The 15,028-nt window shown below is 46.8% G+C and overlaps 1 protein-coding gene across 1 annotated transcript in view; it reads right to left on the bottom strand.

Annotated features, from left to right (window-relative positions):
- The window catches only part of LOC131266295 (uncharacterized), a 32,389-nt gene that overhangs the window by 8,877 nt on the left and 8,484 nt on the right, over positions 1-15,028 (bottom strand). Inside the window, exon 2 of the mRNA XM_058268743.1 lies at positions 11,038-11,538. Coding sequence (XP_058124726.1) covers positions 11,038-11,538 — 501 coding nt within the window. The remainder of the gene's footprint in view (positions 1-11,037; positions 11,539-15,028) is intronic.

The following is a 15,028-nucleotide window of genomic DNA, read 5'->3' as shown; positions in this document are numbered from 1 at the left end:
ATTTTTGGGTGGCCGAGAGGGCGAAGCATTTCTTCGGGGGAAAAGCTACCTCCAATGCGACACGAACACAGGCACATTTATCTAATACAGTCGTACCGAACGTTTTCACTGGATCATTTCATTTGATAAGCTGAATTTTCATGGTTTTGAAACTATAGCTAGTGTGTTAAAGATTAATTTTAAGAGACTTGTACAGTGTTGTTGCAAGTAAAAGTGGTTGAAATGCCTGTCCGCAAAGAATGACCATATCCATTGGCAAGCTCCCCGTAAGCACCCGTTGATCAATATGACTCATCGTGTCAGAACCGCGCACTTGTGGTTCTCATTCGCCCGTTCATGTATGCCCTAAGGCAAGGCAGCTTCTTTGCTTTCAAAATCGCTTCGTGTAAGACATAGGCACGCTGCTTTTAATGAGAGTAAAATAGATGATTTTTTGGATGCCACCTATGGACCATTCGTGCAGCTTCTTATCATTTGTTAAATTTGTGTCTCACTCTCTCTCTCTCTCTCCCTCTCCCTCTGGTGATTTCTTTCGACGCTTTGCTCGAGTTCAGCCGTGCACAAGTCAGTATTACAACTTGTGACATTTTCTCAACAGCACTTCAGCTGCACTGCATTACGTGCACTCGAGTGAATCGTGAAGGACCTGTGCCTGAAGTCGGAGGATGTCTGCAGCGGGCATGTGCTTTGTTTAACGGAAAAAGTTCGCCAGTAGTGGAGCCGAACTCATTTTCACCGGAGGAAATTCGCTTCGGGAAGGCGGACTAGAAACGGATGACATAACGGTGGAAAATGCCGTTTGTCTTTTAAAAAATTACCCTCGCATCGGAAAAGATTCCAGTTCAATTTATCAAAAACTAACACGATGAGCCACCATTTTCCCGGAGCGGTGAATCGATATCCATTCGCGACCATTTTTCATCTTTGTTCCATCCCCTTCCCGGAGCTGGAACACCCCATTGACGAATCGTGGGGGAAGGGGGATGCCACGATGATACACCCGACCGGCAGATTTTTCCTGTTTCACCGTTTGCGGCGAGCAACTGACGCACGATAAATATTTCCGCAAGCACAGGACGGGTACGGCGAACGTCGGTTAAACGCTGTGCGGCGAACGCGGTGGTCGACGGACATCCTTCGCCGTCATCCTTGCGCACCTGTCCTGGAGCCGGTATGGAGGAGTGAAGGGTGTCGGGGGAGGGAAGAAAAAACCTCTCACCGAATCCTACGATCCGCACAAAAATGCTCCAGAATCGAAAGGAAAGAGCGAGGGGTGGCTAGCGGGTGGCCCGACAAACTGCCGGCAAAAGATGGAGGTACCCAAGGTCGGTGGTATCCGGATGCGAGGGTCGGCCATCATCATTATTTGCTCGTCCCTTCAAGTGGAACACATCGAAAGCCTATACACCGGGCGAAGGATCAAGTGGGCCGCCGACGACTTGGACGACGTGGGTTGTTATCCGTCTTTTGCCGTCGAGGCCGGTCTGCGGGTGAAATAAATTATTCCACTGACGTGATGGATCAAGGGGGCCATCGCCGGAAATGAGCGGAGATTTTTGGCCGCGCTGCGGAAGGACTTTGGCAACCCCGGGGGGAGGGGATTTAGAAGATCTCAAACGAAGCCAAAAACCGGGCATGGGAACAAGGAGAGTGAGTTGTTTTTCTTTTTCAGCATGTGATTGAAATGGCTCATTTTTGTACATACATTTACGGCTTTGTGTCAGTACAGCCTGTTTTAATGATGAAAAATTAACAATTCGGACCGGAGCGCTTTAAATATCACATGAGCTGCTCGAAAGACACATAAAATAAAGGCACGATTCTAACCTAAGCGTGCAGCTTCGGGTGCGTTCGAAAGCCTTCTTATTTAGTTTTTACTACATTTTACAAGAAACTCTCATGTGCCGAAAAGACCGCAGCTAAAAATGACCCATTAAATATGCTAATCTGCGCGGCCAAACCGATCGACGGATGTTGTTGACCTGTTTAGGTTTAAACGGCCCCAGCGGTTCCACCGTTTTACGACATGTTGTTCCTGACCGGTTCCTGCAACTATTTACAGCTAATTGGATACGCTGAAACAAGGCGGACAGCTTTGCGGCTCGAGTTTGCTTTCGACACGCGCTTTGGCCGGGGCTGGGAAAATAATAACTATGGCCAAGAAGGTCAGCAGCGTCAGTAAGTGGCTGGTGATGATTAACGCCACATCGACCAGGGTCAGATGGGAACCACCATCAACGGCACTTGTCCGATCCTCGATACTTTGTAGCGTGGTGTGGAAAGAAAATAAAACTATTTCCGTGACGACTCTAAATAGCATCCCGAAGTGGAGATAAACAAAACGCAGGAAAAGTTTTTCCAAATACATTAATTCGTTTAACATATGTGAAACGACCACATTTTGTCTTTTTTCGACTAAAACATTCTTAATTTGATTTTGAATTAATGACCATTTGTTTTAAACAACTTCTTCGTTTTCGAAATTTTTTCGAAGAAAACCGTAAACGGTTACTTTTTAGTATATTTGTTGACTATCTTTTATCGTTTTTAATTTTTGTATGTTACACTTCATTATTCCGCTAGCTCTTTAAAATGGCTTCAAAAAAGTATTCTACGGGTAGTCATGTTGGTTCTCTGATATCTGAATGTTTTGTTTTATATGTAGTTTTTAATTTTAAGAAAAGCCGAATGTTTTTTTAATATTCAGCCAGCTAGAAATATTCAGCCATTTTTGAGCTATTACAATAAAAAATTGCGTTGCCGATAAAATGAATGCCTTTTGGATTCTAGTGTTAACCATTTATGTTGAGTTTTGTCTTAAATCGGACAGTATTCTACTCTGTGACGCCTTATGGTTTCGAATCAACTTTGTTGTCGCTTTGTATCACTTTTTTCCATCTTTCACTTTATCTTCAAGTTACATTTTTTTCTTAAAAGTTCACTATACGCTGTCTTCTTCCATCATTCGGGTTTGAGGATTTCTCATCTCGAACCAGCAAGGCGAACACAGGCGAGATATGATTTATGTACATGTCACAAACAATGTGTGAAAATGTGCGACGCGTGTGTTAGTGTGATCCTGCTCCAGTTTGACGTTTCTTACGCCTGCTGCCAGTTTTTTTTTGCTTTCCTCCTTGTGGCGGAACCACCACAAAACGCCCCGAAAGGTGTCTGCTGTCTAAGTTTCCACCAGCTTGACAATCTTCTCAGAACCTTCTTTTGCTTTGCAACGAAGCACACACTCCATCGAATCAGCACCCCAAACCGCTCGGTTCCCTTTTCCCGCCACCGCCCGATGCCATTATTGCGGGGGTTGGTTTTCCCTATCTATTTTTCCCCTTGTTTGGTCCCCTTGTGCGCCCGGTACTGACCCAGATACAACAATGGCGGTACGTTGCGCGTCGGTTGCGAAGAGTGGGTGGACCGTTTCGCCCCTCGCCAAAGCCTCGGATGTATCGTCTCTACGTGACCGTCCGCGCTAGTGCTCGGCCCCGGTGACACGAAGAAAATGCATTGTAGCAGTGAAGGAAAGAAAGAAAGCTTTGCTGTTAAAAAAACGAACAGGACAGAGAGCATCGCGGTGGCAACGGGTGAACGAAGTGAAAGAAACTGGTCGGAGCGTTCTTGTTGCAGAACAACAACGGGCATGTTCCGAATTGCCAAGTGTCCGATAAAGAATGCAAAGCTCACCGCAAAGCGGACACGCATACAGCTGCCATTATTGGCGGCACACAAATACACTCACACACTGGCACTACCCCACCGATGTGCCCACTTAGGAGTCGGATGGGCGAACTAACAATGTTTGTGCAGAAAGAAAAAAAGAAAATAGGGAAAAGAAACCGCACCGAGTATTCATTCTACGCCCCCGCCTTGCGTCCACCCACTCCCCTCCCCGTTGGCCAAACCGACACCATTCTACCCAATCCCCAGGCTCCGTGTGACCCTTTGGTTCATTGTTCCTCGAGGAAGATGCAGCGGTGGTTTGAGTGGTGTGACCTAGATTTTCGGAACATCATATCACACCGTTTCGCGTTCCGTTGGTTCCACCATGACTAGCACCTCACAGTGCGAGAGTGAGCGAGAACGATCCCTGGAAGGGGGGAAACACACAGCTTCCTTCCGAGCAAGGACTGCCCCGGCACACGGAACACCGCGGTTCCTGCTCGAGCTCCAATCCTGAAAACCGTCGGAAGAGCGAATGGCAGACAAAACGAACGCAGCAACTCGCTTGTGGTTCATTTCTTACGCTGGCATTTCGAAGTGGTGATGCCTCGCTTCTGGCGAGTGGAAGAAAATTATTATCGAAAATATTTATTCAATGCACCGGAACCAACCACGATGGTTACCCAATTTCTTCGGAGACAAGATGCACCACTCTGCTGCGGGGAGGAAAAAACCCTCACTCGAACAAAATGCACCATGCAACAGCATTGTAGCTCAGTAAAGATTGGAAGGAAGAAATCACCAACTCAGAAATAAAATAAACGCGACTGACAAAGCATTTCCACCATCCACTTCATTTTTTTTCAATTTCATTTTCCCACATTCCACATTTTCCATCACGCCCCAGCGGAGGACACCATTTTGAGTCCATTAACCGGCGCGCGGGAAGTGCATCGGGGGCTTCATTGTAAGCGGTATAACCGCGACAAAACGCGAGGAGAAGAAATGAACACCGCCTTGCCTCCTTTCCCGCTTGCGAACCTAGGTGACGTCGCGGAAACTTTTCCGAGTGTTCCGAATTTTTCGGAGGCGAAACAAACATGCACCGACCCCGCACCCGACGGAAGGCGTCCCACGGTTTTTGGATGGAAGAAGAATTTAAAAATAACATAAAATTCAGCACCTTACTCTCCTTTGCCACCTTCCCCTTTCTTTCCCTTCCCTTATTTCCAAACCGCCAGCAGATTTGTGGGAAAATTGTGTCAATCATACAATTTTCGCTGCTCGACGGTATGTGCACGGGTGAATCGTTTCCCAATGGTGATTGAAAAATGGTTCACGGTTCCGGGAAAGCCTGGGTGATTCAGCAAGAGCGGAACGTTTTCCTACGTACACATTTTCCATCGGTTCGTTGAAGAAAGAAATTTTCGGTTCGCAAGAATTAGAAATTTTGCAAATAATGAAGGGTCATATATGAAATTGGTAAATTACATAATTTAAATTATTAAATTAATCAATAAAAAATTGTAGAATTCTGATTTCTGATTCAACGTTTCAGGTTAAATAAACTGTGATAATTTTTTTTTAAATCCTAAAACCATCTTCCTGTTGTAGGAAGACTGAAACGTGACTGGGCGGAAAAACTGTCACATGCGCTTGCGGATGCAGCTCGTCCAGCCGACGCCGTAACGTTTGCGTCCCCAAAATAGCATTTATCATCGGTTCCGATGGGAGGCAAAATTATTCTTTCCTATGTACCGCATCCCCCCCCCCCTCCCCCGCGGGCGCGACCTTCGCCCCGGTCCATTAAGCTTGCTGCACACTGTTTCCGCCATTTCGTCAAACTAATTCGCCCGTGATTCACGGTGTCGGAATGTTTCCCCGTTTGATTGATGTGGTTTCTTTTCGTCACCGCATCGCTACCCAGAAGGTCAGCGTGCGAACGGTGGTAGGCCGATCCGGGTTGGGAGAAGCCACTTCAGCCGGTTCCCACAGAAACGACCGGAATGGGAGAGAGCGTACTTAAACTGAACCGAACCGAACCATATCGTGCTGCACGGGCGCAAATGCAAATGCAGGCGGCTCGACAACACGTCCAAACATCGCCTGCATCGACATCTACCCGAGCGGCGAGGGGGCACGATTTTGTGGTCGGGTCCGGGTAGCAAAGGAGATCTTAACCTCGTTTCATTGACAAGTTTTAAATTAGTTACCGGAACTGCTAATTGGCTCCAGGAGATTTCGAGTGCCGCTATCGTGCGGTTCGTTTGAGCGTTATGCATAGGACGAATCATTTTTCTAACAGAGAGTGTGCCGGTAAGAGTTTAATGATTTTTATTTTTATATTCTATCCGTAAAAAGAAACAATATACAACATATATTGTATAGAAAACCTTCTCAACAAAGCATCAAATGAGGCAGCACGATTGGCATCCCGAGGCGTTTTTAACAACCGGACCGAAGCCCTCCAATAACGGCACGAAAATAATCCCCAAATCAACAGTCGTAAAGCAGATTGTAAACAGCGGTCCCACGGGCGTTGTTAACACTTCTCCTTTAATTAGTGACATATGGTGCCGAAGGGATGACACATTTTACTTCTTTCTTTTCCCACCCCCATTTTTCCGCTACTATTAACGCGATATCAGGGTTCAGGTTTTTGTCCCGCTGACCCGCTTCCTTATGCTCTGCCCCTTCGGTTCTGTTCCAGCAAACAACGGTGGAGAAAATAGGGGGGAAATTTGAGTGAAGTATTGTTGTGCAGAGGGTGGGGGAGGGCGACAAAAAAACCAACCCCGTTAGAAAGGTGTGCGTGGGCAAACGAAGTGTGTGGTGGGGGGTCAAATCAGTCAAACGGGATCGGCATCGGTGACGGCGACTCACTCACTCACTCACTCAGTCGCCGACGTCGAGTGGCAGTGGTTATGCTGCGGCACATGTGTTCCGGCAACGCGTCCACCTTTGCCAGGTTTATGGGAGCCATAACAAGATTTATGGGAAATCAATGCCACCCGCAAGTGGGCGGCATGTTTTGCTCCAATTTGGAAGCCTTTTTTCTTCAGCTGTCGTGTGTTTGTGTGTGTACGTGTGTGTTTGCAGATGTGCAGCACAGGTTGGCCAAAAGTGGGTGCCGGAAGGCGTTGAGTGGCGGAATTGAAGCGATCCAATTTTCCAACGTTATTGCTACCACAAACGCAACGAATAAATCCTTTTATAAATGGTTCACACAAACGACGCTCACGCAAAGCGCGGAGCGTAAGGAGCGAGCAGTAAGGTGACAGGGTCGGGGTGTAAGCGTCAGTTTCGTTTAAACTGCAATTGTTCAGGGCAGAGGTGAAAGCCGAACCAAGCGTCACGGTCTTTATCAACGCGGCAAGATACGGTTCGGTATGGCAAAAGGTGGAAACTTAATCGACACACTTACGCAACCGGGCCTGGGGTTTCGGTAAACAATGCTCGCTTTGCTTATCCTGTCGGCAAGCTGAAAACCCGACGCTGAGGGAAAGGCGATGTTTATTTAGGTCCTTCAACAATACACCCGGGCCTCCGATATGTTAATTTGCGTTATGAAATGAAAACATATGATATTTTAATGGTAATTATACAGCCCGAGCCTGGTATTCATTCATCCTTCACAAAAGGTTTTCCGGGGCAAACGGGTTTCGGTTGGGGTTCAAGTGTGGCTCTCTCGCCCTAGGAGGAGGCGATTAAAAACACCCCCGTCTCCCTTTTGTGTGCCGTTATCTGAACCGTGTGCTCATTCAAGAAACAGTTTACTTGATGACGGGAAGGTGGTGAAACAGGTCGCGGGATTAATGACGTGTTTGTTGAGTGACTTGAATTGAGATGTCGGATGCTCGGTATGTGTTACATTCGAAATACCTTTCGGGGTAAATCGAAACGAACAACGTAAGCTTCCAACGAATAATTTTAATCAGACACTGGAATTTTATTTAGTACAATTAGATTCAATAATGTTTTTTGTGAAAATTTTGTCATAGTCCTACAAACAACCGGGCGTCTCCATTAGACCGAACATGAGCTACTGGGCGCCTCCATCGGTCACAAGCCGCACTAGGCGTCTCCATCTTCCACCTCCTAGCGCTGCGTAAAACCAATATCACCCCCGGACCTCTCCCTCGAACCCACAGGGGAAAACGGTGAAAGTAGGTAAAAGCCCGTGGCCCCGAGATTCATTAACTGGTGTTTGTGGCACTGGGACCCACACCGACCGACACCTCCTTATTAAGCTTTAATGTATGATTCCCTAATAGATCCGGGGCCCTAATTGAAAGCACTTGCCAACAACGACGGCAACTACGGTGAGCGGGCGGTGGAAAAAAAAACACCAAAAACACACCAAACCGAAAACACGAAACTAAAGGACGCCCGAGGCGAAACTGGGCGTTGGAAGCGTGGATAGTAACAATTTGTGTGCGAGCTAATTGAATCAACTGACCCCGTTTTCCGTGTACCGGGACCTCACTGGGTGTAGCTTATTTGGCTAGGACTCGGACTTCGATCCCAGCGGGGCAGAGATTTGCGAGGCAAAGGCAAACGGCTCCCAAATACACAGCTCCCCCGACGATGTGGCATCATTGTCAAATCTATTATTAAAATCAATTTCCTGTCCCGGCGGCGATCCGGTTTGGTTTTCGGCTAGCATTAGTAGAGCACTGGCTGCTCTCGCTCAAAGAGTTATTGGCATTGTTTTGGGGAACTTTTTTAGTATGTCATGTAAGTCTTAATAATAGGTTTGACTTGTTTTGAAATCAAATTTGCTTTTGATACTTCTTGTTCGGTTTATGTTCTATCGTCTACTATTGACTCTCCAACAATGAAAGCTCGATAAACCTAACAAGATATTTTAAAAACTATATGTTTTTTAATTTAGACCGATTATTTCTTTTTGACATCAGTTCTAGCAAAAACAAACAAAAAGCCAACCAACATTTACCAATGTTTTCTAACCGCAACTTTTGATACTTTCACAAAATGTCTTCCCATAGAAAGAATCTCTCGGGCGGCGAATTGGTCGAGAATGATTACACAACCATTTCGTTTGCAACTCATTGCAACCACCCTCACCACGATGTTGGCCATCAGCAGCAGCAACATCATCATCATCACCATAATCCTCGTCATCGCCGTAATCATTGTGATGAGTGTCGTTTAGATCTGCAGCAGAAAGCTGGTGTGCTGAATACCACCGGGCAGCATAGAAATAGTGCTGGCGGTGCGCCGCGTGGTTTGACTAATAGGTTTAATTGTTTCTACTTCAAACACTTTAATGTGCCTTGAAGGGAGAACAAAAAGGAGAAGGCACATAAGAGAATGTAAAACCGTGGGCGAACGGGGTTGGCCGTTTCTGCTGGAAAAGAGTGTTGAAAGTGTAGGATGAAATCAAGTGCAGGTACTCAGCTTAGCGGCGGTAGCGACGGTGGTAAGTGCTGTTGAAAGTTTAACAGTAATTACATTCATGCCGATGCTGCTGCTGCTGCTGCGAGGACCTTTGGGAACCTCTGACCGAGCGACCGTTCAAGTGACTGCCGTGGAAAGATATGATAATTTTCCCACAAACCATCTATACAGGGCGAGTACCCAGCGGGCGGCCCGTTGCTTCCGGCATCGGCATCGCTTCCCCCCTCCCGCGTTCGCAGTTTGCGGCTACGTAACCCACCGTTCGGTTATAGTTTGTCGCAACATTCGGGATGGTTTTCGGGGCCAAGCCCGAATGATGAAGCATAATTTTTCATTCCATCTGCATTGCGCTAATTTTGGCCTGGAACGCTTGGGCTACACACGAACGAAATGTAGCGAAAACGATGCACACATACAACATGAGTGTGGACAGGAAAAGCCTTCCATACGGTCGGTGCTCGGTTTTGGAATGTGGAATCCCTGTCCGCCATGGCCATTTTCGACCCCGTGCGCCTCCAGCGCGATGCCATTTGCCAAGCATTCCTTCGAGACACGGTTCGCTTTGCGTTTGTGTGGTTAAGTTTTCGGGGCTGCGGCGGGTCCAACAAATCCTCTCCGGGGTTGCCTCACCACACTCACAAACAAACGCGCACATACACACACACACACACACACACACACACACACACACACCAACCGACCAACATCCCTCGCCTTCCGGTTTTGCTCATTTCCGGTCCAGAGTTCACCGCGCAAGAAGCATCGGGGCAAGAGGGCAAGAGAATAATAAAAATAAGCGAACCGCACCGATACGATGAGGATTGGAACGGTTAGGAGCGTGTGGGTGAGGAGACGCTGGAGGAAACGAGCAGGAGGTGGACCGGAGAGGAGAAGGAAAATGTGCGTTTTCAACCACCATCATCATCTGCTTGATCCGGTGGCATCCTTCACCCCGAAGGATCCAACCAACGTACACACATTCACACGCACATTTAGTTCCTTTCCTTCTCCTTCCCAACCTCCCCCGTCAAACCCTCACCCATGGGTTGTCCTCATTACCGCACACGCTGATCGCTTCAGCGGAAATGCTCCGAGTCGAACCGTTCGCCGCGGGAACGACTATCTTGTAGGGGAGGAGGAAGGAGAGGATGGAGAGGGGGCCCACTGGCAACAATGTAGCAAACCTGGGTTGCTGGACCGATTATCCTTCCCTCCCCCCCGTGACACCTCAACTTCCCCCCCGGGTGTAAACCTGGGCAGGACGAGAAAGCCAACGACTTTTGGTCGAGATTGACCTCGCGTAGAATATATGGCCCACTCTCGATTCCGCACCACGCAATCCATCTGCCGTCTCGCTCGCATTCGCAACCATCACATACATAAACAGACTCGCGCGCATACACACATAAACACAGCTTCCATGCCATGGCAACATCGGGACCGGGGATGGATGATGAGAGCGATAAAGATAATGGTTTGCAGTGAAGCAAAAGTTTGTCTAATTCGGCGCAAACGTTGAAATCGCTGAAAGCGCTCAAGAGTTTTCGTCGTTCATTCGTCCAAAGCAATTCGGGGGAGAAAGAAAAAAAAAACGTTACAAGCGCCGGGAAAAACTCTCGGGAACTAAACACTTTCCGGTGCCGTTACGGTGCGATAGCGAATTGGAAATATTTTCCTACAATGTTTAAACTTCTGGTAATTTATAGTGAGTTGGTTTTAAAGGGAGTAGATTTTATAATTGGTTTTTAAACAGTAAAATATGCCAAAACAGACACAATTTACTATCAAAGAACGTTATCAGTTCAACCATTGGATGCATTATCAGCAGAAAGCTGATTGTCGCACATGCTTCGAAAAGAGTTGAACTGAAATAAGCCTTTTTCCAAATTTACATGACAACTTCTCACGCGTCCTCGACATTTTTGGAACAAATTGAAACACGACACTTACCTTACAATCCTCACAGCGGTGTATGATGGAGTACTTCTGTCCGCAGTCGTACCGTATCAGCACCTCGGTAAATTCGCATGTGATCCGTGCCGCCAGCGCGTCCGTCTCCAGCAGCTCGGTCAGCCGGTCGGTGCAGCCGGCCCCGCCGCTCAGCACGTCTGCGTAGGCTGCGTTGTGTAAAGCACTGCCGACGGTACGTTCACAACAATGTCTTAAACGTAATGTTTTTAACTTGGTCTCAATACTTTGTGACGACTTTTTACAAATTTGTGCTGGACTTAACTCTCCATTATCGCCCAAATAGTCAAGGCACTGTTGTTTATCATTTAACCGGTTCTCCATGTTATATTTAGTATTATCAATATTGTATGGCTTAGTGCTAATTTTATTATTATTATTATTATTATATTTATCATGTGCACGAAACGTCGCACATGGCGGTGGCGGTCCAGGACCTTCGTTTATCCAGGCCACAGGCAGTGTACCGGCTGAACATTGACCCTGTTGGGAGAGGGATAGAACAAAACCAATGATAAATTGATTAAATATCGACACTTCCGCTGGTGACGTGAGCTGCAATGTTACAATTCAAACAAAGTCATTTGATCCACGGTGACGGTAGACAATTACAAAGACAAACATTTATCAAATCTTAAGAGTCTTCGCAACGCAAGTGAACGGCTGTTTTCCCTAGAGGTGCATACAAAAATGAAAGGTTTTTCCAAATCTTTGATCATGTTTCGAAACCCCGTTTGGCTGCCATTGATTGATGTACTCTGCCACGATCGAATACCAGACCGTTTTCCCTCCCGCTTGCGATTCCAGCGAGCAGCCAAAAACACCCTTCAAAGCGACGTGTTCTCACGCACGGAAACGCCACGGCGAGAATGAGCAGACCCGAAAAATCTTCAATGAGTTTTAATTTATTTGCTCTTATCGCCAGCTGCTGCTGCTGAGGGGATTTCCCTCCGGTCGGTCCGTTTATGTTTCACGGTCAGTCGTTTCAAATTTTCCCCCATCAACTCTTGCAAACACTTCCCTGGTTCGGGAAAATCTCGGTGCCTCGGGTTCTGGGAAGCGCTGCGGACGGCTCGTGCCGATCCGTCTTGAACCATAATTCATCTATCGCGTTGCTTTAGTGATGTTTTCATTAGAGCTCGCGCCAACACACACACACACACACCAAGCAATGGCCACGGCCAACTAAAGACAAACAAAGTGGCAAAGAAAATCTTCCTCGCGCTAAGCGAAGAGCACTTCCGCGTGAGGGAAAGGGTGGGTTTTGCGCGGGGGTTTCGAGGGGTTCCATCAAACAAAAAGATGGTCCGGCAAAGATCGCTGCCGTGGTTCAAAAATGCCCCCCGCCCCTCCCCCGGTCGAACTTCGAGAACGTTTTCCTTTTCATCCACACACCAGTAAACTTTCCGACTTGAAGCGATCTTGCATAAATAAACAACACGGCTTTCGCACAATCACTTTGCATGGCGGGCGACTCGCTGCTGGAAAATGCTCGCATTTGCTAGAAAGTCGCTTTCTTCACAGGGACATGATCAGTTTTGTTTGAATTTTCTTCATCTTTTTTCGGTCTTTAGTGTGGACAATTTTCCACTCTCAAGGGTTAAATTAAAAACCACCGAAAAAGATCTTGATGCTCGCGCGAAAGTAACTATGGAGCAATTATCCATCCTTTTGCACATGGAATCACTTTCCCAAATGTACATGGCGCCCTGCGAAAAAGCCGATCTCGGCCACGGTTCGCAAACACGCCACCCGACGATCGACACATCCGGATTGCGATCGCGCCGCGTTCGATTTTCCCGTCCCGTCCCCGAACCGAAACCCACTTCGGAACATAATTCAAATAAATAATATCCCTAGCGTGTCTGGCGCAACCAAAACCGGTCTGGCTTCAGAGGTGGGTCGAAGGTTGGGACACGAAGGTCGGGTGGAAATTATCAGCAAATCGAAATGGGTTCAACCCCCAACGCCGGACCACGTGATCCGGGGATCATTCATCGTGGTGTCTTTATTTTTGGAAAAATCGGAAACCAATAACGGGGTGGGCTGCGGAGTATTTATACCATTTCATGCTAGAATTCCCATTACACCCTCCTCCCTTGCGGTGGGGAAAGAAAGGAACCGATGGAAGGATGAATTCTTCCGGAATCGCTTGTGTCACGACGCGAGAGGGGAACAAAATCGAACGTACAATACAAAAAAACGCAACACCCCCACGACATAAACCAAGTCGCTCAAGGGCCCCAAACGAACTTCGATCCCCAAGGGATGGGGAACGGAACTGAACGGAACGGAACGGTAGATGGTTTGCAATTGATTCTTGAAATTCCCAAACGGAAACCAAATTTCCCGTCGTGCCGCACGCGCTTTCCCGCTGCGAAAGTCGTATCGGTAACCGGGAACCGATTGCGATCCGCTTATTTTTAGCCCTGGCCCCAGAAGCCCGCCCTCTTTCGGTCGGCTCCGATTTATTGCCGCTCGTGCAAACGTCCGTGATGAACGCGCGTTGCCCCTTTTTTCGGGGGGGGGGGTCGAGTTCTTTGAACGCATTTTTATATATCTTTTTAAACTTTCCCAAACGAATGGACGGGACCGGTCGTCCGTCTTGCGGAAGATGAGCGAAAGGTGACCAACTATTGTGGCGCCATCGGATACTATGCAACAAATATTTAAACATAGAATACCTTTTGAAATCTCATTGAAATAAATGAAATTACTTTCAAAGTTTACCAAACAGCTCTGTTGAGGAATTAGCTTATTAAACGTATGAATGGTTTAATACAAATTTTGAACACAATTTACTTGCATCCCCGATGTGTGCTCAAATTAATCCAATTTCGATGAACAGCTTTCCATTTTCTTTATGGTGTATTCTACTTTCAAGTCATTTGAAGTATTTTAACAATAATAAAACAAGAAGTTGAAATCCAGCAAAATATGAATAATAAAACTGAACAACAAAGTGATAAAATGAGGGTGTGTTTTATGTAGTTGATCTAAGGTTATCAAATGTATTTCTTTTCTTTAATCTTATAAAAGTAACGCAAATAGTGAAAAAAGGTGTTCTGTTTAAAACATACATAAAAGCATATTGTCATATCCTTCAACTTTATTGTTTGTTTACTGTATGTGAAGCAATATCGATCGGTTTCTTAACACATTATGCAAGTCAAAATCAATTTTTGAAGTAATTAGAAATAAAATCATTGTGTTTTCTCTATTCCGGTTTAGAAAAAATTTAGTGTTTTGGAAAACTTTCGTGCAATTTAAGCAAGATTGAGAGATTAATGCTCTTTTCTTACTCTTCTTTATACTCTGGAAGAAACACATAAACATTTCTTATCTTCTTAGAACAAGTATAAAAACTTTAAGTGAAGTTCCTCAATACATTGTTCCATTAGTCCATCCGGATTTCAATTTCCCATTGCGTTCCCGCACACCGTTATCTTGCAGCCAGCAGGGTGACAATTTAACCCCAATCGATCCTGCGCGCCAACGCGAACCAATCGAAAGCGCAATAAATTTTCCCGTGCACAATAAAATCGAAGGTCAATTACTGGAATGTGGGAGCAACCAGTTTCCTTGTTTCCTAGTGAACAGCCCACACACGGGCACGCACACGTACATGTTAGATGTCCTAGTTTCCCCCCCCGCCCCCCCTCCTCTCATCGGCAGTCTCCACTTCACTCCGCTCCGCCTCGACCGATCTCGTTCCGAGCCCTTACATTCCTCACACAAAGGCCACAAGAAACACCCACTTGTGTGTACGCTTTCCACCCGCTTGCGATCCGTTTGGTCAAGTATTCTTTGCCGTCCGCTCCGCCTTCCCGCACGGAACAAGTTCTACCCGAGTCCCTGTGGGCGAGCGGGCAGGATGCTGGACAGTGTGAGGGGAGACTGAAAATTGGACAGCTCTCGCTAAGGATATCGACAGTCTTGCGATTAGTTCGTCCGGGTAAAGTTGGACCAGGGT

Source organism: Anopheles coustani, chromosome 2 (genome assembly GCF_943734705.1).
Source record: "Anopheles coustani chromosome 2, idAnoCousDA_361_x.2, whole genome shotgun sequence".
In the NCBI taxonomy this organism is placed as follows: Eukaryota; Metazoa; Arthropoda; class Insecta; order Diptera; family Culicidae; genus Anopheles; species Anopheles coustani.
Note: the sequence above shows the minus strand (reverse complement) of the source record. Positions and strands in the feature narration are given on the sequence as shown.